At 47.2% G+C, this 23682-nt stretch overlaps 1 protein-coding gene across 5 annotated transcripts in view; it reads left to right on the forward strand.

Annotated features, from left to right (window-relative positions):
* The first annotated feature begins 8269 nt into the window (after positions 1–8269).
* Positions 8270–23682, forward strand: part of EPHB2 (EPH receptor B2) — a 180076-nt gene continuing 164663 nt past the window's right edge. For 4 of the 5 annotated variants that reach the window (XM_053281031.1, XM_053281032.1, XM_053281033.1 and 1 more), the window contains exons 1-2: positions 12105–12545; positions 13963–14085. In XM_053281031.1, coding sequence (XP_053137006.1) covers positions 12188–12545; positions 13963–14085 — 481 coding nt within the window. In that variant the 5' untranslated portion in view covers positions 12105–12187. Of the gene's footprint in view, positions 8732–12104; positions 12546–13962; positions 14086–23682 lie in introns of those variants that run through there. The other variant, XM_053281036.1, reaches the window with a different exon arrangement.

The following is a 23682-nucleotide window of genomic DNA, read 5'->3' on the forward strand; positions in this document are numbered from 1 at the left end:
TGGGGGAGGGCATCCCACAACAAGGAGGCCACCACAAATCAGGCCATTTTCTTCATCACTCCCAGATTCTGTTCAGTGCTGCCACCATCTTCTCTCCTCTACTCATGCTTCTTGAAAACTTGGAAGGAGTGTAAGTAGAACTGCTCCTTGCAAAATTCACAAGGATGAATGGCCTCCTGCACGGAGGCCTGAATCAGGTTGCCGCTGCCAGCCAGGGATGCGATTGGGGAGGCTGGCGGGGGTTTAGAGGAGCCTACGCTGCCCCGCCGCCGCTGGGAACATGAGTTCCCATCTTGCCCCCCTTGTCCTTTTGGAATCCTCCTTTGCTCATAAAGAGGAATCCTCAACAGATTCCCCTTTACAAACGTCAACCTGAACCGGTCCACGAACCGGTTCAGCCCGGTTCGGCAGTTGAACCAGCCTGGGCCTGGTTGGTATGAATTCGGTTCGAATTTGAACCGAACTGGCCATACCAGTGGTGGGGGAACTTGCCATCTCAACAATCTGCCAGGCACCTCACCTCTCCTCATGAAAGGACCGCCACTAAGCTCCAGGCAACTATAGGAAGCGATCCTTGGCAAAAATGTAGAAAAGAAATATTAGGGAGGGGAAACCTCCAGGTCTTGCATCTGTCAGAATTGGCAAACTCAACACAGACACACACAGACACAGACACAGACACACACACACACACACACACACACACACACCCTCCACTATTCGGGAAGAGGGATCTCTAGCAGTGCTCACAATATATCTAGAATATATCACAATATATCACAATATATCTAGGAATATCTAGCAGTGCTCACATGTAGCCTTCCGTTCAAATGCAAACCAGGACAGACCTGAAATGGAGATCAGGCAGACACCCTTGTGATGAAAATGCGGAAACATAGGAAGCTGCCTTCTACCAAGTCAGGCTATTGGTCTGTCTTGCTCAGTATTGTCTACCCGGACTGGCAGCGGCTTCGCCAAGGCTGCAGGCAGGAGTCTGTCTCAGCCTTATCAGGAGAAGCTGGGGACTGAATCTGAGACCTTTGGGATGCACGCATGCAGGTGCTCTTCCCGGAGTGGCTGATGGGAACATCTTACAGTGCTTGTACATGTGCTTGCCCATTCAAATGCAAACCAGGGTGGACCCTGCTTAGCAAAGGGGAACGGTCATGCTTGCTACCACAAGACCAGCTCTCCTCCTCTTATTCCTCCTTCGTAAGTGAAAGTTGAGGCTTCAGGAAGCTTAAGCCTAACCAGCTTAAGGCGAACTTCTCACCCACACACTTTCTGTGACTCTGACCTAGATTACTTTACCCTGTGTCTTATTTCATAGGGACATAGGCCACTCCTTCTGCATCCCTTGATCCATCTAGTATTGTCTACACAGACTGGCAGCGGCTTCTTCAAGGTTGCAGGCAGGAGTCTCTCTCAACCCTATCTTGCAACTCTGATCCGGCACCTGGTACTGCTCTCATGCGCATATGGGAACATAGGAAGCGGCCATATACTGAGTCAGAGCATAGGTCCATTCAGCTCAGTATAGTCTACACTGACTGGCAGCGGCTTCTCCAGGGCTGCAGGCAGGAATCTCTCTCCGCCCTCTCTTGGAGATGCCCGGGAGGGAACCTGGAACCTTCTGCGTGCAAGGACGCAGCTTCTCTTCCCAAAACGGCCCCATCCCCTGAGGGGAATTTCTTACAGTGCTCACACATGTAGTCTCCCATTCAAATGCAAACCAGGATACACCCTGCTTAGCAAAGGGGACCATTCCGGCTTGCTTCCACAAATCCAGCTCTCCTCCTTGATGGATGGATTGGTGGATGTTAGAACAAGCAGGCACCTATTCTCATCTTTGGAATGATGGAGGGTCTGGTAAGGACCCCATAGCCAGTGAGAAGCAGGGAGGCATCAAAATCGTATTCAACAGATCAGCCCAACAGGGAAGCACACGGTCTTTGGGTTCAGGCGGCATGGAGGAGCAGAGGCGTATCTAGGGAAAATAGCACCTAGGGCAAGCACTGAAATTGTGCCCCCTGTCCAAACATCTGACACCCATCTTTCAGATAATTTTACCATTATATCAGCTCAAAAATACAAGTCAAGCTTGTTAATCTTTTAATATTTTAAAAACTACTTAGCAGTGGATGTAGCCAGACCAAAAAATGCTGGAAAACTACAAATTTCAGTATGCTGGGGCTCATGAAATACCCAAATACTATCTGGAGGTGTACTTGGAAAACTAAACAGAAGTGTCTGTCTAATTCTCTCCTATGCATTGCAGCATCACCATTACATAAGTTTTAAAAATCAATGGAGAATTTGACTTTTCCCAGATACTCTGAAAATAATTAAAGGATATGCAGAGTAAACTGTGTCACTGCTTGGAATATATTCTAGTATTTCAGAAAGACAGTTAAGATGAGAGAAAGAGAGCAAGAAACTCCCAGTGGGCCTTAATACTAAGGATTTCACACTGATTCAAAGACAAACTCACCATTAATAGCCATATTATTAAGACATCACATTTAACTCACTTATCACAAGAAGCAAAGTAAGAGCAAATGAATACAATCTTAGCTCATGAGCTTCAGGTCAGTATTCACAAGCCCTGATTCTCTGTACATAATGGCAAACTAAATATGTGTACAGTGACTTATATATTAATTATTATTATTTTTTAAAAAAAATTACCTGTAGCCCCTTCGAGGGGCTTCCTAAAGGCCGTGGGGGGAGGGGTCTGCAAAGGTTCCCCCTCCCCCTGCTGCCATTTTTAAAAAATTCTAATTTTAAATAATGGCGCCCCCTTCAAGTGGTGCCTGGGGCACGTGCCCTGCCTGCCCCACCCTAGATACACCCCTGTGGAGGAGATCCTGGTGGGAGCTCCTTCATTTCACGGTGCTCCCCTTTCCAAGCCTACAAGAGTCAGAACCAGCCCTCCAAGGCTTTAAAACGGGCTGGAAGCCTCTTTACATCCTTTAGCTTGTAGGGTTCAATTCAACCCTGGGTTCAAGGAAGAGGGGAGTGTCCAGCAGTTTCCTCTCTTTCCCTTGAGCTTCCTTTAAAGCCAGTAGGGTGGAAACCTTCCTTAAGTGGAAGATGAGATCTGGTCCTGGGATGACCCTGTCCCCTTTGCTAAGCAGGGTCTGCCATGGTTTGCATTTGGATGGGAGACTACATGTGAGCGTTGTAGGATGCTACTACTACAGCAATGGATATTTATATACCATTCTTCAACCAAAGTTCTGAAAGCGGTTTACATAGAAAAATAAATAATAATAAGATGGTCCCCTGTCCCCTAAGGGCTCACAAGACCAGATCTCCTCCTCAGTTGATGGACTGATGGGTGTTGGGGTGATGGGTTCACGCCCTCCAAGGGATGGGGGACGCCATCCCTTAGGAACATAGGAAGCTGCCATATACCGAGTCAGACCATTGGTCTATCTAGCTCAGTATTACCTTCACAGACTGGCAGCAGCTTCTCCAAGGTTGCAGGCAGGAATCTCTCTCAGCCCTCTCTTGGAGATGCTGCCAGGGAACCTAGATGCTCTTCCCAGAGCGGCTCCACCCCTTAAGGGGAATCTCTTACAGTGTTCACACTTCTAATCTCCCATTCATAAGCAACTAGGGTGGACCCTGCTTAGCTAAGGGGGCAAGTCATGCTTGCGACCACAAGACCAGCTCTCCTCTCCCTTAGATCAGGCCTGCTCAACTGAGGCCCCCACCGCACCATTTTTGGACTACAACTCCCATAATCCCCATCCGGTTAGAGTTATTGGCCACAGTGGCCAATAGCTAGGGATTGTGGGAGTTGTCAGCCAACATCTGCAGGAGGGCCGAAGTTGAGCAGCCTTAGAGGATGGCGTCACAGCTCAGTGGAGGAGCAGAAGGTCCCAGTTTCAATCCTTGGCAGCATCTCCAAATAGAGCTGGAAGCAACGCCTGCCTGAAACCTTGGAGAGATGCTGCCAGTCAGTGCAGACAATACTGAGCTAGATGGTCTGACTCAGTATACAGAAGCTTTCTCTTCTCCTGTGTTCTGTGATCCTCTGAAGAGATCGCTGCTGGAGAAACTGTGACTTGCCAAGTACATATTGTCCGATGTGGTGGTCTTCTTCTCCATGCATGCACTCATTTTGGCAACCAGCCTTGCAGTATATAGAAGACATAATTGGGAGTGTCGTGCCATATAAACCAGAGCTAGTTTTACAGAATGGCTTAAGAGAAATTAAAGCCTCAACTCTGCAGAAGGAACTAATTGTGGTGTTAATGTCAGCATAATTTAAAAAGGCTTCTCACTGGAACAAAGGGAGACCACCAGGAATAGGAGGATGGTTTCAAAAAAATATGGGGAAACAAGACAAATTATCCTCACCAATGAAAGCATCTTTCAGTATGAATTATACATAAAATATATGTTTTATAAAGAAAGGGGGATTCCTTTTATTAATTTCATAGATAATTCTAAGTCCACTTATACCAGGCCAGAACAGTTAAAGATGATATTTATTATGTGAAATACAGAAGTTTAAAATGATACGGACATTTAAAGGTAATGTGTGCCGTCGAATCGGTGTCAACTCCTGGCGCCAACAGAGCCCTGTGGTTGTCTTTGGTAGAATACAGGAGGGGTTGACCATTGCCATCTCCCACGCAGTATGAGATGATGCCTTTCAGCATCTTCCGATATCGCTGCTGCCCAATATAGGTGTTTCCCATAGTCTGGGAAACATGCCAGTGGGGATTTGAACCAGCAACCTCTGGCTTGCTAGTCAAGCCATTTCCCCACTGCACCATTAGATGCCCTTATATGATATTAATGATGCTGAATTTGGTTTGAATAGTATTTGCTCATTCTTGTGATGCATCACTGATAGTGTGGTTTCCATGCTTGACATGGAAAATGAAAAATAAGTAGCTTTTAAACGTGTATTCATGTTTTATTCATAAATAAAGGTATTTATTTTAATACTCCAACTTTTAAACACGTATTCACATTTCTCTTTTGTTCTATTGTTACTTTGTAACCAATTTTCTTAAATAAACTAATGATTGTTTTTTTATTTTTTAACAGCCTGTATACCCAGAGGGGCTCTTACCCCTAGACTCTGGGGCTGAAGTCATTCATTCATTCATTCATTCACTCGACTTCTATACCGCCCTTCCAAAAATGGCTCAGGATGGTTTACACAGAGAAATAATAAATAAATAAGATGGATCCCTGTCCCCAAAGGGCTCACAATCTAAAAGGAAACATAAGACAGACACCAGCAACAGTCACTGGAGGTACTGTGCTGGGGACGGATTGGGCCAGTTACTCTCCCCCTGCTCAATCAAGAGAATCACTCTTTCAGGATAAAGAGAAAGTCCTGGGTCTCTTCACCCCCTTGCGGGGAGTGGGGATGTGGGCTCCAAAGGCCTTTTGGTCCAGGCTCCCAAATTACCTAGGTGCACCTCTGCCTAGCCCACCCCTACGGTTGCAATGGACAGCTCCGTTTTCCTGCTCCTTCTGGACAGAGAATGAGTCTGTTCTCATGACCACAGATTCCTGGGCCGATCCGTATGCCTGTGTGAACAGATCTGATATATGATTTAATCATATATGATTTAATTTAGGTTTAAGAAGCAGCATCCAATCATTCCAGTTCAGCTTAGCTCAGGGCTCCTCAAACTTGGGTGCGCAGAGGTTGCCATACTACAATGCCAATCATCCACTGCCACCGCCGCAGTGGATGATGGGAGTTGTAGTCCGACGGCGTCTGGGGACCCGGGGTTGAGAACCCCCCCTGGCCTAGGTCTCCTCGTCCCCCTTCCTCTTTCTGGGCCGCTGATCCCACTGAATTCCTTTTCTCGGGGCATTGTCTGTCAAGCCATGAGGGCTGAGCATCACCGGCGCTGTTGACCAGCAGAGGCACCGTGTGTGCATCCTGGGGTGGAAGCCATTTGTTCCAAACACAGGCGCGGCCTTCCTTGTGCTTTCAGCCGGGCTGAATGAAAGAGGGTCCCTTGGGGGGGGCGGATTTCGGCGTCTCCTCGCCCGCCAGTTCCAAGACAAGACAGCTGAGAGAAAGGCCCCCGCCGCCATAATCCCGTCCTCCCCCCGCGAAGCCGGGCAGCGAGGGGTTAATTCCTGGGCCAAGACACTCACACACGCCAAACGGCTCTCGCTTATGAAAAGCAGGCTTTGTGTGGCCCAGGGAGCGCGGCTCTCGGCGAAGGAGCGCGCCTGGGTGTTCCAGATATTAAATTACTCATAAAATATTTGCCCGTCCCTCCAGCCATGCAGCGGCCCTCGCTGGCTGCAGACGGGGTGCATCTGCCTGTCACCTCCTGCCCTGAGGTCAACCCGGCCAAGCGAAAGCAACTTCTTCAAGAGAAAAACCCAGATTTTGAAGCCAACTCGGCTTCCAGCGGGGCCTTCTGGGTGCCCCTTCAGGCCTGCCGGACTGTCCCTCAGGGGATGGAGCCACTCTGGGAAAGAGCAGAAGGTTCCAAGTTCCCTCCCTGGCAGCAGCATCTCCAAGAGAGGGCGGAGAGAGATTCCTGCCTGCAACCTTGCAAGAAGCCGCTGCCAGTCTGTGCAGACAATAATGAGCTGGATAGAGCAATGGTCTGACTCAGTATACGGCAGCTTCCTATGTTCCCAGTCTTGGGGTTGCAAGCACGAATTGTTTGCTTTGCTAAGCAGGGTCTGCCCTGGTTTGCATTTGAATGGGAGACTAGAAGTGTGAGCACTGTAAGATATTCCTCGCAGGGAGATGGAGCTGTTCTGGGAAGAGCAGAAAGTTTCAAGTTCCTTCCCTGGCAGCAGCATCTCCAAGACAGGGCCGAGAAAGATTCCTGCCTGCCACCTTGGACGAAGCTGCTACCAGTCTGTGAAGACAATCCTGAGCGATTGGTCTGACTCAGTATATGAGCCAGTGTGGTGTCGTGGTTAGAGTGCTAGCCTAGGACCGGGGAGACCCGAGTTCAAGTCTCCATTCAGCCATGAGACTTGCTGGGTGACTCTGGGCCAGTCACTTCTCTCTCTCTCAGCCTAAACTACTTCACAGGGTTGTTGTGAGGAGAAACTCAAGTATGTAGTACACCGCTCTGGACTCCTTGGAGGAAGAGCGGGATATAAATGTAATGATGATGATGATGATCTGGAGCCCCACAGCACGGTTCATGTTTATCTATCACTCCTTGGAGGAAGAGCAGGATATAAAATGTAAAATAATAATAATAATAATAATAATAATAATAATAATAATAATATGCCACACAATATGCCATCTGCCACACAATACACCAGATATAACTGTAGTCAAGAAGAAAGAAAAACAAGTCAAAATAATCGACATAGCAATACCAGGGGATAGCAGAATAGAAGAAAAGAAATAGAGAAAATCACCAAATACAAAGATCTACAAATGGAAATGGAAAGGCTGTGGCAGAAGAAGACCCAAATCATCCCAGTGGTCATTGGCGCCCTGGGTGCAATCCCAAAAGACCTTGAAGAGCACCTCAACCCCATCGGGGCCACAGAAATCACCACCAGCCAATTACAAAAAGCAGCTTTAATGGGAACAGCCTATATTCTGCGATGATATCTATAACAACATTGACAATAAGATTCAGCCCTCCCAGGTCCTTGGGAAGGACTCGATGTCTGGATAAAACAAACCCGTCAATAACACCTGTCTGACTGTGTAAAATAATAATAAATAATAATAATAATATGGCAGCTTCCTATGTCCCTCTCTGGCCTCTCAGGTGTGTTTTTGCACTTGCCGGGCCATGCGCGCACACGCATAACATTGGTTGAAGATGCTCGGAGATTCAGCACTCTCCTTGCTCCCCTGCCCGCCCTGGCCTTGCCTTGCCCACTACCGGGAGTTCGGCCCACCAGCCTCGACCGGCGGCCCGTCAATCCCACAACACGGACAAGACCATCTGTGACCTAGAATTTGCCACGGCTGTCAGGGCGGGTTGTGGTGGTGGTGGGGGGACACACACCGCTCTCCCTGGGCCGAGGTTACCATGGGGACGGCCAGCCAGCGAGCAGCGCCCGGCCTGCCTTCAGCTCCAGGCGTCCCTACCCAGCATGCCTTGCTGTCACCCCCAACTCCTTCCGCTCTGTTTCTCTCCAGGCCTGCCACGCTCACGCAAGGCTCTCCCTTCGAAATGAACAGCCTCCTGGGCCCCGGCGGGAGGGGTCAGCCCGGCCAGGGCAAGGCCAGGGGCCTCTTTTCCTTACCTCTCCCCAGTTCAGGAAGGGAAACCAACCGGCTGATCAGTCAAGATGTGCGGCGCATAGGTTCCAAGCCAGCCTCATGACAGCTCCTGTTCACTGGGCAAAGATGAAGATTACCGGCTGGTGGAGGAATCTCTAAATATTTGGCAAGGAGAGACCAACCGATTCAGGCCAGAATAGCATCCTGCCAAGTGGCTGGAGTCCCCTGGGTCCCTCTGTGTGTGTGTGTATCGGGAGCCCCCTTTGAGGTTATGTCAAAGGGGTCGTTTTCGAGAAAGGTTCAGAGTTGCCTCTTTGTTGTCAGCTGAATGCACCATTGTGAGGCCTTCAAGGCCAAGTGGAAGACGGATCATCCTGGAGAGAATCTATCAGTGTGGTTGCTAAGAGTCGACACCGACTTGACGGCACTTAATCAATCAAGCAATCAATCAACTGCAGGACTCTGTATTTCAGTCTTTTTGGAAATGTTCATCGCCACCGTCACGAACAGATTGGTACAAAGGTATTTGGGTCTTCCCAAATTAAGGGATTTTAGAAGATCGGAACGGAATGTAACAAGTTCGACATCATCTTTTAGTGCATCAGGACGTCTGTAGCCCAAAAGAATTGTGTTAGAATCGTATGGCAACCCTGTGGAGCATAGGAAGCTGCCATATACTGAGTCAGACCATCCGTCTATCTAGCTCAGGATTGTCTACACAGACTGGCAGCAGCTTCTCCAAGGTTGCAGGCAGGAATCTATCTCAGCCCGATCTTGGAGATGCTGCCAGGGAGGGAACTTGAATTCTTCTGTTCTTTCCATTCCCTGAGGGGAATATTTTACAGTGCTCACATGTAGTCTCCCATTCAAAGGCAACCAGGGCAGACCCTGCTTAGCTAAGGGGACAAGTCATGCTTGCTACCACAAGATCACTGTGCTCTCTCTCTCTCCCTCCCTCATCTATCTATCTATCTATCTATCTATCTATCTATCTATCTATCTATCTATCTATCTATCTATCTTTTCCTCCCTCCCTCCCTCTATCATATTTCTATACCACCAAATATATATATTTATTTTATTTCTTACATTTCTATACTGCCCCATACTAAAAAGTCCCTGGGCAGTTCACAGTATAAAAGCCATTAAAACACTGACACAATTAAAACAATTTAAAAACACTAATAAAAACCCTAAAACTTGAAGCTTTAAAATGACAAACTAAAAGCCTTGCTAAACAGGTGTGTGTTCAGGTCCTTCTTAAAAACATTCAGCGAAGGGGAAAACTCTCATTTCTTTAGGAAACGACATCTCCATTGAGATCTCCAGGCAGTGTACAAGTTAAAATATAACAAATATCAAACAATATCAAACAGTTAAAATCAAAATGCATTAAAAAGTTAAAAATCATAAAACAGGTAAAAACAAACTCAAAGAGTAAAAAATATATATTAAAATTTAATTTTCTGTTAAAAGTCTGGGAAAACAGGTATGTCTCGAGGAGCATCTTCTGTTATAAAAGAAAAAGCTTTAAAAGGGGTTGGTCTCTTCTACTGAGTGGGCGGTGGCGGGGGGGGGGAGGAACTGTCCTGGTTTTCCCCAGAATAGCATCCCTCACAGTAGCTGTTGTTGGCATCTCTCTTAAATTCCTTTTTAGACCGGAAGCCAGTTTGTAACAATCTTCAGGCCCTTTTGAGGTGCAATGTTTGGGGATCTTGTCTGCCACTTTGGCCAAAAGGAACCTTCGGAAGTGATGGACCCTCTGATTTTTAGCAGGGGGAGAGCAACTGCTAACTTGGCAAAGAGGCAACTTTTAACGTGGTGATTCTCTTTATTTAGCAGGGGGAGAGTAACTGGCCCCATCCACCCCCAGCAAAGTACCTCCACTGACTGTTGCTTGTGTCTGTCTTATGTTCCTTTTTTAGACTGTGAGCCCTTTGGGGACAAGGATCCATCTTATTTATTTATTATTTCCCTGAGCCATTTTTGGAAGGGCAGTATAGAAATCAAATTAATGATGATGATGATGATGATGATGATGATGATGAACTGCATGGCTTTTGGCTTAAACACCTAACAAGCCTTCATAAACAACTATCAAAGCAGTTCAATGACATTTTGCAGGGAGGAGATATTGAACTATGGCTAACAACTGGGAAAAATCATCTCATAATGAAAGACCCAGCAAAAGGTGCAGTTCCAAGTAATTATAGACTGATAACCTGCCTGCCAACCATGTTCAAATTATTAACTGGAATAATAGCAGATGAAGTAATGCAACACTTATTAACTAACAAACAGCTTCCAGTTGAACAGAAAGGAAATTGCCTGAACACCAGAGGCACAAAAGACAAAAATGACTGACAAAATGATTTTAGAAAACTGCAAGAGAAGAAAAACCAGTCAAAGTGTTGCATGGATTGACTACAAGAAAGCATTCGACTCATTGCCTCACACATGGATACTAAAATGTTTAGAAACAACTGGTGTCAGCAAAAACATTCAGATATTTATTTAAAAAGCAATGAGCATGTGGAGTACACAGTTAACAATCAATGGCAAGACACTTGGACAGCTTAGCATTAGAAGAGGTATTTTCCAAGGGGACTCACTATCCCCTCTGTTGTTTGTAATCGCCATGACTCCACTTTCACAAATACTAAACAAAACAGGCCTTGGATACCAAACATCTAAAACATCAAGTCAAATAAACCATCTGCTGTACATGGACGATCTGAAGTTGTATGGAAAGTCCCAGTCAGAAATTGAATCACTGCTAAACACTGTCCGTATATTCAGTAGCGATATAGCAATGGAGTTTGGACTAGACAAGTGTGCTGCATTAATAATGAAGAGAGGAAAAATAAGAAAAACAGAAGGAATAGAACTGCCCAATGGAAGCAACATCAAGAACCTGGAAGAGAAAGAACCTTACAAATACTTGGGCATGCTTCAGGCTGATAACATTGCACATGCTGAAGTTAAAAGTAAAATGGGAAGTGAATACATCAGGAGAGTTAGAAAAACCCTAAAGTCCAAACTCAATGGCGGGAACACCATACAAGCCATAAACACCTGGGCTATTGTCATGGCTCAGACTTCAGAATCAGAAGAATCAGAGCAGGAGGACTCGCCTGCTAGTGAGCCACAGCAACAAGAATTGGCAGAGAAACCAGACTCTGGAGCTGAAGATTCTCAACAGCTGCCAGACTTGGTTTCTGATGAGGAAGAGCCTGGGATTTCCCCTGTATTGAGACGACGTATCAAGAGGCAGGCTCAGTGGGACTCACGCAGGTGCAGGAGATCACAAGAAAGAAAGCCAAACTGCTGACTCGGGGAAGCCTGGTTGGTTGCTGGTTCTGTGGAACCATATATATTCAACAGTCTCCCATGGCTGAGTTGCTGTTTGCAACTTTGCTGGCAGCTTATAGTATGCATATTATATCTTTTCTGTGTTCCAGTTTGTCTTGTCTGTACTTCCCTGCATTGTTCCCTTAATTCCTTGTTCTGTGTCCTTCGCTTGTTTCATTCCTTGTTTTGTCTTTCCCTTCCACTTATTACTCAGTTATTGTTAGAGGGGGGTACCTAGTTTCAGTTCAGGGGACTTTATTCATTTACGTTTTCTTTGTGAGCCTTTTATTTTCCTTCATCCAGTTTTGTTGCTGCTTTCTGTTTACTTTCATGGGGTTGTAAATCCTGTAGGGTTAGCCGGGCTATCAGTTCATGACAGTTATACCTGTTATCAGATACACTGTAGGAATAATAGACTGGACCCAGGCAGAGCTAGAGATGCTAGATCGTAAGACCAGGAAAATCATGACCATCAATCATGCTCTGCACCCCCGCAGTGATGTAGATAGGCTCTACCTCCCTCGCAGATCAGGTGGAAGAGGAATGTTGCAAGTCCATCAAACAGTAGAGGAGGAGAAAAGAGGCCTTGAAGAATATATCAAGGACAGTGAAGAAGATGCACTTCAAATGGTCAAGAACAAGAAACTATTCAACACCAATGAAAGAAAGCAGGCCTACAAGAAAGAACAAGTCAAGAACCAAGCAGAAAAATGGAGAAATAAGCCCCTGCATGGTCAATATTTGCACAATATAAGTGGAAAATCAGACATCAACAAGACCTGGCAATGGCTTAAGAATGGCAACTTGAAGAAAGAAACAGAGGGTTTAATACTGGCTGCGCAAGAACAGGCACTAAGAACAAATGCAATAAGAGTAAAAGTAGAAAAGTCAACAACAAACAGCAAGTGCCGCCTTTGTAAAGAAGGAGATGAAACCGTGGACCATCTAATCAGCTGTTGTAAAAAGATCACACAGACTGACAAAGGTATGACAAGGTAGCAGGGATGATACACTGGAACATCTGCAAAAAATACAAGCTACCTGTAGCCCCAAAATTGGTGGGACCATAAAATTGAAAAGGTTGTAGAAAATGAAGATGCAAAAATATTATGGGACTTCCGACTACACACAGACAAATATCTGTCACACAATACACCAGATGTAACTGCCAGTCTGCGTAGACAGTACTGAGCTAGATGGACCTATGGTCTGACTCAGAGTATGGTGGATACAGTGTATGTCATCTGATAGGCCACTATGGGAAACAGGATGCTGGATTAGAAGGGGGTTGGGCCTGATCCAGCAGGGCTAATCTTGTATTTTTAATCTTAACCTCTGCTAACTGAGCAAAGAGGCACCTTTTTAAAGTGGTGATTCTCTTTATTTAGCAGGGGGAGAACAACTGGCCCTCTCCACCCCCAGCACAGGACCTCCAGTGACTGTTGCTGGTGTCTCTCTTATGTTTCTTTTTAGATTGTGAGCCTTTGGGGGAGAGGGAAGTATATTATTATTGTTGTTGTTTTATGTAAACCACATTGAGAACCTTTGTTGAAAAGTGGTACAGCAATATTCATGGTGGTAGTAGTAATGTAAGGGTGTAAGGGACCAGCTTGCTTTTAGGGAAGGAGACAAGTGAGACTAAGACCCATGTAAAGATGGAAATGTGTGGCTTGATATATTAGGAACATAGGAATATAGGATGCTGCCATACTGAGTCAGACCACTGGTCCACCAAGCTCAGGATTGTCGACACAGACTGGCAGCGGCTTCTCCAAGGTTGCAGGCAGGAGTCTCTCTCAGCCCTCTCTTGGAGATGCTGCCAGGGAGGGAACTTGGAACCTTCTGCTCTTCCCAGATCAGCTCCATCCCCTGAGGGGAATATCTTCCAGTGCTCACACTGGAATCGTTATCTGCCCTTCATATGCAAACCGGGGTGGGCCCTGTTTAGCAAAGAGGACAAGTCATGCTCGCTACCACAAGACCAGCTCAAAGCTTTTTGTAAACCACTTTGGGAGGTTCACCTGAAAAGCAGTATATCAATGCAAAATAAAAATAAATAAAATAAAAAATACCACGTCCATTCTCAGGTCCAGCAACAGGGTTCACTGTCAGCATCTGAATGGGGACACCTTGTTTCCGCGGTTGTCCTTTCCTCAGTCCTAGTTTTGCCCATGTCCAGAACACAGAAAAATCATGCATTGCTTGGTCATTCACAGTGATATTTGTTTGTGCAAATAGCGCCTTAGGTGTTTTCTCTCTCTCTCTCTCTCTCTTGCTACGTCAGGCGATCCATTTCCCCCAACCACAACAACATGGACAGCAGCCGAAGAGAGAAACGGTTATGTGCGGTCATGGAAAGCCGAACCGCCCGTTAAGCTATGGTTTCTTCTTATGCCTTGCAGATGTTTGCAGATTTGCTCCCGAGCCAAATTCGGCTGGAGTCCATGGAAGTTTGTTGAACGGGAAGAGGAGGGGTTCCTTTCCACTGAAGCTTCTAAGAACCAGCTGCCCAAATCCAGTGAGAGGTAGGACCTTGATCCCTCTGATCTACTAATATTTCTGTCTGGCAGAATTTGAAGTTATTCCAGTGCCAACATAGATAATGAAATGGGTTGTGATGGATGCTTAGCCCTCTGTAGGGTTTCAGTGCTCTTCCAGAATTCTTGTGTCCATCAGGCACATCCATATCTCAAGGGATGTTCATCTACTTTGGAAGCAGAAGGTTCCATCTACGTTGCACACAGAAGGTTCCAGGTTCACTTCTTGGCATCTCCAAGTTGGACTGGGCTGGGAGAGACATAGGAGCATAGGAACATAAGAAGCTGCCTTCTACCGAGTCAGACCCTTGGTGCCTCTAGCTCAGTATTGTCTACCCAGACTGGCAGCGACTTCTCCAAGGCTGCAGGCAGGAGTCTCTCTCAGCCCCATCTTGGAGATGCCAGAGAGGGAACTTGGAACCTAGATGCTCTTCCCAGAGTGGCTCCATCCCCTATATCTTACCCTTTAGAGTGGTTCTCTTGTATTAGGCGGTGGGGGAGGAAATGGCCCTATCCAACCCCATCACAGCATCTCTCCAGCGGCTGTTGCTGGGGTCTCTGCTGTCTTTCTTATTAGATGGCAAACCCTTCTGGAACAGGACAGGCCATCTTCTCATAGCTTAGGGAACATTTCTGTTTAAAAGCAGACGTCTTCATTAACAGGACTTCAAGGCAAAGTTGAACCCTCGAGGTTCCAGGTTCCCTCCCTGGCAGCATCTCCAAGAGAGGGCTGAGAGAGAGACTCCTGCCTGCAGCCTTGGAGAAGCCGCTGCCGGTCTGTGAAGACAATACTGAGCTAGATGGACCAAGGGTCTGGCCCAGTAGGCAGCTTCCTACGTTCCTATATGCCCACAAGGGCAGTCCCAGCTCCGGCCTCAGAGTCCCAAAGGCCTTTCTTTCCCCCCAAGTGCCTCGTTCCAGGAGTTCCACTCCCCCACACCCCGCAGACAGCCCGGTGCAACCTCTGGCGCAAAGGTTTCCAGCCGATTGGCGCGCCTGTGACGGATCACAGGCCGACGGTAAATGCGATGTGAAAGCTATACACCAGTGTGCGGCGTGTGAAAATGCACGGCCTTCCGCCCGCCTCTCGTGGAGGGAGTATCTGAGTGCTTCGGCTGCCCAGCTCCGCAAAGGACTGTGGGCGAGGAGGTGAGAAGAGGCCCTCACTCTTTGCTGCCGAGAACAGTAAAAAGCAATTAACACACACACACACACACACACACACACCCGCCTGTGTACCACCCCCACCGCCAGCTTCTCTCCATGTGAACTGTGCAATCAGATTTCCCTCCCCATAACTGAGGCGGTCCTGGTCTCGACACCCCACACTCCCCTCTGAGAAGCCGGTATTTACCCCTGGGATCAGCCAGCGGGGTGATGTGGGGTGCCCTTTCTTCCCGCCCAGACCTCAAATTCCCTTGTTGTAGTGGGTGTGGCGGGGGGGCAACTTCAACAGGCTGCCCCCCCTCTGCCTGGGACTCTCTCCCAGCAGATGGGCCCCGCGAAGAATACACATACAGTCAGGCCCTAAGAGGATTTGCGCTGAGGCCTTTTCATTGTGCCCAGGCCTTTGTGTCGCTCCTGGCTGCTGCTGCCGCCGTGGGATGCTTCGGGCAGCCCCGGGCTTTCACTCTCCCATCTTTCCACTCCAGAAGAAAAGAATGTGCCCATAAAGGCCGTGTTTGTTCAGCTTGTTTAAGGGAGCTGTATGGCCGGGCGAGGCGAGAGCGAGGCGAGGGCCCGACGCGGACAGCCTCGAACCGTTGGAGACAAGGAGAGCGGCTTGTGGGAAAGCAAAAAAGGTTTCAGTTGCATTTCAGGGGCCGATTCGAGCCCTGGAGCCCGGCCACTGGCTTCACACCCGAAGCGATCGGGGGCCATGAGAATCAGCCAGGGCCCTCGGGGACCAGGGGAAAAGGGTCCTTCCTCGGGGACCATGGGGAAAAGGGATTGGCGAGCAGGAGGAGAAGAGCTGGTGGTGTGGCAGTCCGCATAAAGGGCCTCTTTTGCGAAGCAGGATTTATCTGGGTTTGCATTGGGATGGGTGCCTTGAGCACTGCTGTAAGCTCAGGGGATGGGGCCAAAGCTCCATGGTGGAGTATCTGCTCTGCATGCAGAAGGTCCCAGGTTTACTGCCTGGCAGCGTCGCCCAGTAAGGCTGGGAAAGACTGCTGCTGGCAACCATGGACAGCCATTGCCGGTTAGTGTAGACAATACTGAGCTCGATGGACCAAGGGTCTGACTCCGTATCAAGTAGCTTTCTATGTCCCTGTGTTCCATTATACAAAACTATGGTGAAGCCACAGCTGGTGTACGGTGTACAATTCTGGTCACCACATCTCAAAAAGGACATTGTAGAACTGGGAAAGGTGCAGAAGAGGGCAACCAAGATGATCAGGGGCCTGGAGCACCTTCCTTACAAGGCAAGACCACAACACCTGGGGCTTTTTAGTTTAGAAAAAAGACGACTGCGGGGAGACATGAGAGAGGTCTATAAAATCATGCATGGTGTGGAGAAAGTGGAGAGAGAGAGAAATTCTTCTCCCTCTCCCATAACACTAGAACCAGGGGTCACCCCATGAAATTGATTGCCAGGAAATTTAGGACCAACAAATGGAGGTACTTTTTCACACAACGCATCATCCACTTGTGGAATTCTCTGCCACAAGATGTGGTGACAGCCAACAACCTGGAGGGCTTTAAGAGGGGTTCGGAAAACCTCATGGACGAGAGGTCTATCAATGGCTACTAGTTGGAGGGCTGTGGGCCACCTCCAGCCTCAGCCTCCAAGGCAGGATGCCTCTGAGTACCAGTTGCAGGGGAGTAACAGCAGGAGAGAGGGCAACTCCATGCCTGTGGCTTCCAGCGGCATCTGGTGGGCCACGGTGTGAAACAGGATGCTGGACTAGATGGGCTTCCTTGGGCCTGATCCAGCAGGGCTGTTCTTAACTTCTCAGAAGTATCTGGTTGCTCACTGTTCAACTCAGGGCGTGCTGTAAAAGATTCCCCTTAGGAGATAGGGCCGTAGCTCAGGGGTAGAGCATCTGCTTATTAATTTATTTATCACATTTATATCCTATTCTTCCTCCAAGGAGCAGGATACATGGTTATGTTTACCCTCACAACAACCCTGTGAGGTAGGTTAGGCTGAGAGATGCGTGACTGGCCCAGAGTCACCCAGTGAGTTGCTTGGCTGAGTGGGGATTTGAACTCAGGTCTCCCTGGTCCTAGACCAGCACTCTAACCGCTGAATCACACTGGCTCTGCATGGAGAAAGTCCCAGGTTCAATCCTTGGCAGCATCTCTAGGTAGGGCTGAGAAAGACTCCTGCCTAGAAACTTGAAGAGACGCTGCCAGTCAGTGTAGACACTGCCAGTCAGTGTATGTTGCTAACTGGACTTGGGCAGGTTCAGGCCACATGTGTTTCCCTCCCCTGTGCTTCTCACCAACTTTCAGTGCCTCGTGTGAAACTGCTTGTATGAAGCTGCATCATCATAATAAGAGAATTATTTAATTGATGTAATGTTTTCATTGATTTTTATTGTAAACTGCCCAGGGGTGCAAGCTTTGGGTGGTATAGAAATATTTTAAATAAATAAACAAACATCCCCATGCAGAAAGAATTTGATAGAACAGAGAATGAAATTTGCTCTTTTGAGGTGTTTTGCCAGTGCACACAATTGCGCATGCGCATGTATTATCAGTGCACAGGCCTCATCAACATGCATGTGCGCGTTCGTAATATGGAGGTTTGCAGCAATGTGAGTGGACTGAAGGAACTCACCGCTGAGGCAAGCCATCCATAAATCAAAAACAAGGATGCAGGGCAATTTCGAATGCAATTTTGAATGCCTCAGAAGCAAGAGCAAAGTAATTCCGAACTCTGTTCGTCAAGGTGAGGTTTGGATCTATTTATTTGGCTTCACAAATAAATTCAATTCAGTTCAGTGTCATCTGCAAATTTGGCCACTTTGCTGCTTACCCCTACTTCTAGATCATTTATGAACAAGTTAAAGAGCACTGGTCCCAGTACAGACCCCTGGGGGACCCCACTTCTTACTTCCCTCCCTTGTGAACTGAGGAAGCTGCCATATACTGAGTCCGACCATTGGTCCATCTAGCTCAGCATTGTCAACCCAGACTGGCAGCGGCTTCTCCCAGGTTGCAGGTAGGAGTCTCTCTCTCAGCCATATCTTGGAGATGCTGCCAGGGACGGAACTTGGAACCTAGATGCATTTCCCAGAGCGGCTCCATCCCCTAAGGAGAATATCTCATAGTGCCTGCACATGTAGTCTCCCATTCAAATGCTAACCAGACCAGACCCTGCTTAGCAAAGGGGTCAATTCATGCTTGTGACCACAAGACCACCACCTTAACAACAACAACAACAATAAATATTTACATACGGCTTTTCAACAAAAGTTTCTAAAGCGGTTTGCACAGAAAAATAACAAATACAGTGGTCCCTCGACTTACGAAATTAATCCGTTCCGAACGCACGTTCGTAGGTCGAAATTTTCGTAAGTCAAAAAGCGCACCCACGGAGGTCTGGAAACATTCATAAGTTGAGGAAACCGCATCTAAAAATTCGTAAGTCGAGGAAGCCGCATCTAAACCAGCAACAACTTCCGGTCATTTTTGTCGTTCGTAAGTCGAAAACTACGGATGTCGAGTAGTTCGTAAGTCGAGGGACCACTGTAAATAAGATGGATCCCTGTCCCTAAAGGGCTCACAATCTAAAAGAAACAGAAGGCAGACACCAGAAACAGTCACTGGAGGGATGTTGTGCTGGGGGTGGATAGGGCCAGTTACTCTCCCCCTGCTAAATAAAGAGAATCACCACGTTAAAAAGGTGCCTCTTTGCCTAGTCAGCAGGGGTCACCTTAAGTGGCGCAGCGAGGGAATGCTTGACTAACAAGCAGAAGGTTGCCGGTTCAAATCCCCACTGGTACTATATCGGGCAGCAGCGATATAGGAAGATGCTGAAAGGCATAATCTCATACTGCGCGGGAGATGGCAATGGTCAACCCCTCCTGTGTTCTACCACAGACAACCACAGGACTCTGTTGGCGCCAGGAGTTGACGACACACTTTACTTTACCACAAGATCAGCTCTCCTCCCTTAAAACTGGAGAGCGAAAACTGTCCATTTATTACCACTCTCTGTTTCCTGTTCTTCAACCCATTCTCAATCCACACACAAACCTGTCCCCTTATCCCATGACTGCCACGTTTACGGAAGTAAACTTGGGTGGGGAGCTTTGTCAGAACTGTTTTGCAAGTCCAAATATACTATGTCAACCAGATGGTCTACTCTGACTGGCAGCAGCTCTCCATGTCTACTCTGACTGGCAGCAGCTCCCCAGAGTTTCAGAGAGGAGTCTCTCCCAGCCCGACCTGGGATGGAACCTGGGACTGCAAATCAGGTGCTCTGTCAATGAGCTACAGCCCCATCCCCAATCGGGACATGCCTTATACTGAATTAGACCATTGGTCCATCGAGCGGAGCATTGTCTACACTGACTGGCAGCAGCAGCTCTCCATGATTTCACGCAGAAGCTTTCCCCAGGCCTACCTGTAGATGCCGCCAGGGAGGGAACCTGGGACCTTCTGCCTGCAAAGCCGGAGCCTTACTACGGAGCTATGGATGCTCCTAACGAGTATACGAAGCTGCCAAACTGAGTCAGACCCTTGGTTTCCTCTAGCTCAGGATCATCTAGGACTGGCAGTGGCAGTCCAAGGTTTCAGGCAGGAGTCCCCCCCCCCCCCCAGCCGCCATCAGACATTGACCCGGAGGCCTTCTGCATGTAGACAGATGCTCTTCCACTTAACTATGCCCCCCACAGCCTTCGCGGGTAATCTCCCCTCCAAATGCAAACCAAGGCCGACCCTGCTTAGCAGCAATCCCCGCCGGCCGTGCTCTCTTCCTCACGAAGCAGCTCTTTGCTCCTTCCTGAGTTCTCTCAGCTGCTTTTCTGCCTGTTAAGCAACCCTGCCCCCCCCCAAGCCCCCAGGGCCTGTCTTTCATTACGGCCCGTGTTTGCTTACCGAATGCTGCGATTTCGCAGGGACACAGGAACTCGCACACTTGCAGAGTCGCCTGGAAATTTCTCGATTGCTTCCTGACTGGCAGTGCCGGGGATCCCATGCAGCCACCGAGCTGCACGGGGGGTGTTCCCCCTACTCTAGCCTCCCTGGGCTGGCATGGATGGCTCAGTCCCAAGATAGCCATCTCAGGAGCTGGAGGGGTTGCGGCAAAAGCCAGCAGCCCTCCCTAGGAGGCATGTCCAGGCAGGGGTAGAAAGGTCATTGGAAGGTGGTACAAGAAAGAGGAAAAACCAGTCTTGTGATTTTTTTGCGAGGGACTACAACTCCCATCACCCCCTGCCTCATCACTGCTGTGTCAGGGGATGATGGGAGTTGTAGTCCAAAACTAACCCATGACCCAAGACTGGGGGGAAACACACCGTGCTGCATGACCTCATTGCTGGGGTTTCAGATGAGGCACCGCCCCTCCTGGATTTCTTGGCCATCCCGTCTATTAAAAAGGCTCTTCTTAAAACACCCTCCATGCTGACATGAAGGCATTTTTCCTCCTTTGCTCTGCTAACTGAGCCAAGGGGCGCCTTTTAAAATGGCGATTGCCCTCTACTTAGCCGGGGGAGAGCAACTGGCCCTATCCAGCCCCAGCACTGCTACCCTCCAGTGGCTGTTGCTGGGGTCTCTCCCTTGTATTTGGTTTTAGATTAGGAGTCCCTCTGGGGCAGAGAACTATCTTCAGGTCCTCTTGGGATATACTGTTTAGGATTCGGCCTGGCTAATTGAGTAAAGAGGTATTTTGCCTTTATTGAGCAGGGGGGGAGCAACTGGCCCTATCCAGTTCATGCTCAGCATCCCTCTTCTTTAGATTGTGAGCCCTATTGGGAGAGAGGAATCCTATCTATCTATCTATCTATCTATCTATCTATCTATCTATCTATCTATCTTTCTGTGTAAACTACTTGGAGAACTTTTGTTGAAAAGTGGTATATAATTTTTCAAAGCAGTGGTAGTATTTATTATTCATCGTCGTCGTCGTCGTAGTAGTAGTATCTCTCTCTCTCTCTCTCATTTATATACCACTCGATATGTGTATCAGGTGGTCGCTAAGAGCTGACACCAACTTGACAGCACTTTATCAATCAATCAGTCAGTCAATCAGTGTGTATCCCTAGGAGGTAGGAATACACATCATTTAAAACAACATGTTTAAAACAGGATAAAATGGTGCAAACAAGCTGGAACGAGCTGCGAAGTCAAAGCCAGAGAAAACTGATCTGTCTTCAGGGTCTTTTTAAAAGCAGCCAGAGATGGAGAAGCTCTGGTTTCGACAGGGAGTGCATTCCAGAGCCCTGGGGCAACCACCGAGGAGGCCCTGACCAGAGTCACCCACCACCAAATGAGCTAGTGGCAACCATAACCGGACCTCCCAGATTATCTTAATAGGCATCAGGGTTCATGACAAAAAAGGCATTCTCTTAAGTACCCTGGACCTAAGCCATTAAGGGCTTTATAGGTAATAACTAACACTTTATATTTTGCTTGGAAACATGTCGGTAGACCATGCAGTTTTAATACAATCGGTGTTATATAGTAGTAACCATAATCTGGTGTTTCTGCGCAATCTCTGTCTCTGTTGTCTTACTGTCTGAATTCTTTTTCTTTTCTTGTGTTTGGCTATTATGGTCACTGGACTAAAAACAACAACAACCCAACAAAGAAACCTGAGGGTAGAATCCAGCATGGTATTGCAGTGCATTCTTTCTTTTAAACTCAAAAAAGGCACTGGCAGCCAGCCAGACTAATTTACTCCTGAGTAGTCCTATTGAAAATAAGTGATTACTTTCCGAGTAGTACCATTGAGTCACTGAATCTGGATGTCAGTCACTGTCTCTGAGGGTGGCAAGATTTAGAAGCAGTATTTATTTACTAGCTATTCTTCTCTGGGCTGCATTTTCCTTCCCAAAATGCACTGGGAAAGGATGCAACATCATGACATTCCATCATCCCCTAATGTATTCCAGAATGCATTCCAGCCAGCAGCCTCATAAGTGGCACTTCAAAGAAACTCTTTACTGTTAATTAGGAACGGTCAAAAAGGTCTCAGAGGATGCCAGCATGGCTAATGAGAAGTGTAAGGAAACAATAAAAGGCCCTGTGACAAAATCACCTTTTCGTTGCTGCCACCATTAAACATTTTTTCAGTAGCTGGTTTTGGCTTTGGGCAAGGTATGTAATCACAAACTAGTATGCTACTTACGTAAGTAAATGGTTGAACTTTTATTTTTAACAAGAGAATAAAATAAATAAAATATAGCTGTTTCTTTTCCTTACTCCTTAGCTGTGAAAGATGGACAAGTCATTAGGGATGTGTGAACTGATTCAAATTGAAATTGATTTGAATCAAATATGGCCTATTTGAACCATTCGAATTCAAATCGAATCACTGTTAAAAAGGGTAATTTGATGTGGATTTGAATTGAATTGGCCAGATTTGAATGCAAAATGATTTGAATCAATTCAACAACTTAGGGATATTTTGGCACCTTTTAAGAACCATTTTTAAACCACTTTCCTTATTCAAATTTGAATTGCATCAGCCAGTTTCAATTCAAATTCAAATCGAATCTGAAAATTTGATCTGTGCACATCCCTAGAAGTCATTCCCTTTTCTTAAAACTAGCTACCAAATTTCCCCCTTTTATTATTTCCTTCTTACAACCTTTGTTCTACATGTTCCCATTGAAGGTTTCTTACCCATTTCCAAATTCCAGATGACTGTTCTTTACATCAACGTTCTGATAAGAACATAGGAAGCTGGCTTATACTAAGGTTTTCCTTCTCATGTTCTCACAAATTCTTCCCGGGTATCCTCAGGCAACAGTCAGTCACCTCTCTGATCTGAGCGGTTGCCAGTGTGTAACCTCATGGTAAGGAAACCATGGAAGAGTCCTCAGAAAGGTTTAATGTAAGACCCCACCCCTACTTAGTACCATGAATTGGGTTTTTCTTTCTCCATTACTCTTAAGAAATGCTCTCATCCTAGCAAGGGATTTTTCTGGGAAGCCAAACCTAGATTTCACCTCTGCTAGCAATATCAAAAAGGTTGCATCAAACCATTGTTCTACCCTCAGCTCTTGGATCGGATCTGCTGTGAAAGCCGTTCCCTTCTTCAGGAGGACATAAAACAAGATCTCACCAAACTCGGTCATCTTAATAAAAAACACATTGGCTGTCCACAAGGACCATCTCAGCAACGTTCTGTGAGTCCAAAAGCAGTCGGGTCTAATTCAAGCATGAATCTTTCCAGCTGTGGCTTAGAAGGGCAACCCCTTTGTGATGATCACAACTGAAACAAACCTCTCTCCCTTTCCTAAACATCTGGAGGTTCTTTTAGTGCCCCATTAGTTGGAGGCCTTCAGGAAGGTAATGCAGCAGATGTTTTCTACCTGATTGAAAACAATCTCAGTTACAGTGGTCTTGGATATCGATTCTGGGCATCAGGGGTGCAGCAAGGTTGGCGTGGGCCCAGAGACAAGATTTTAA

This window comes from Hemicordylus capensis, chromosome 16, assembly GCF_027244095.1.
Source record: "Hemicordylus capensis ecotype Gifberg chromosome 16, rHemCap1.1.pri, whole genome shotgun sequence".
NCBI classification, from domain to species: Eukaryota; Metazoa; Chordata; class Lepidosauria; order Squamata; family Cordylidae; genus Hemicordylus; species Hemicordylus capensis.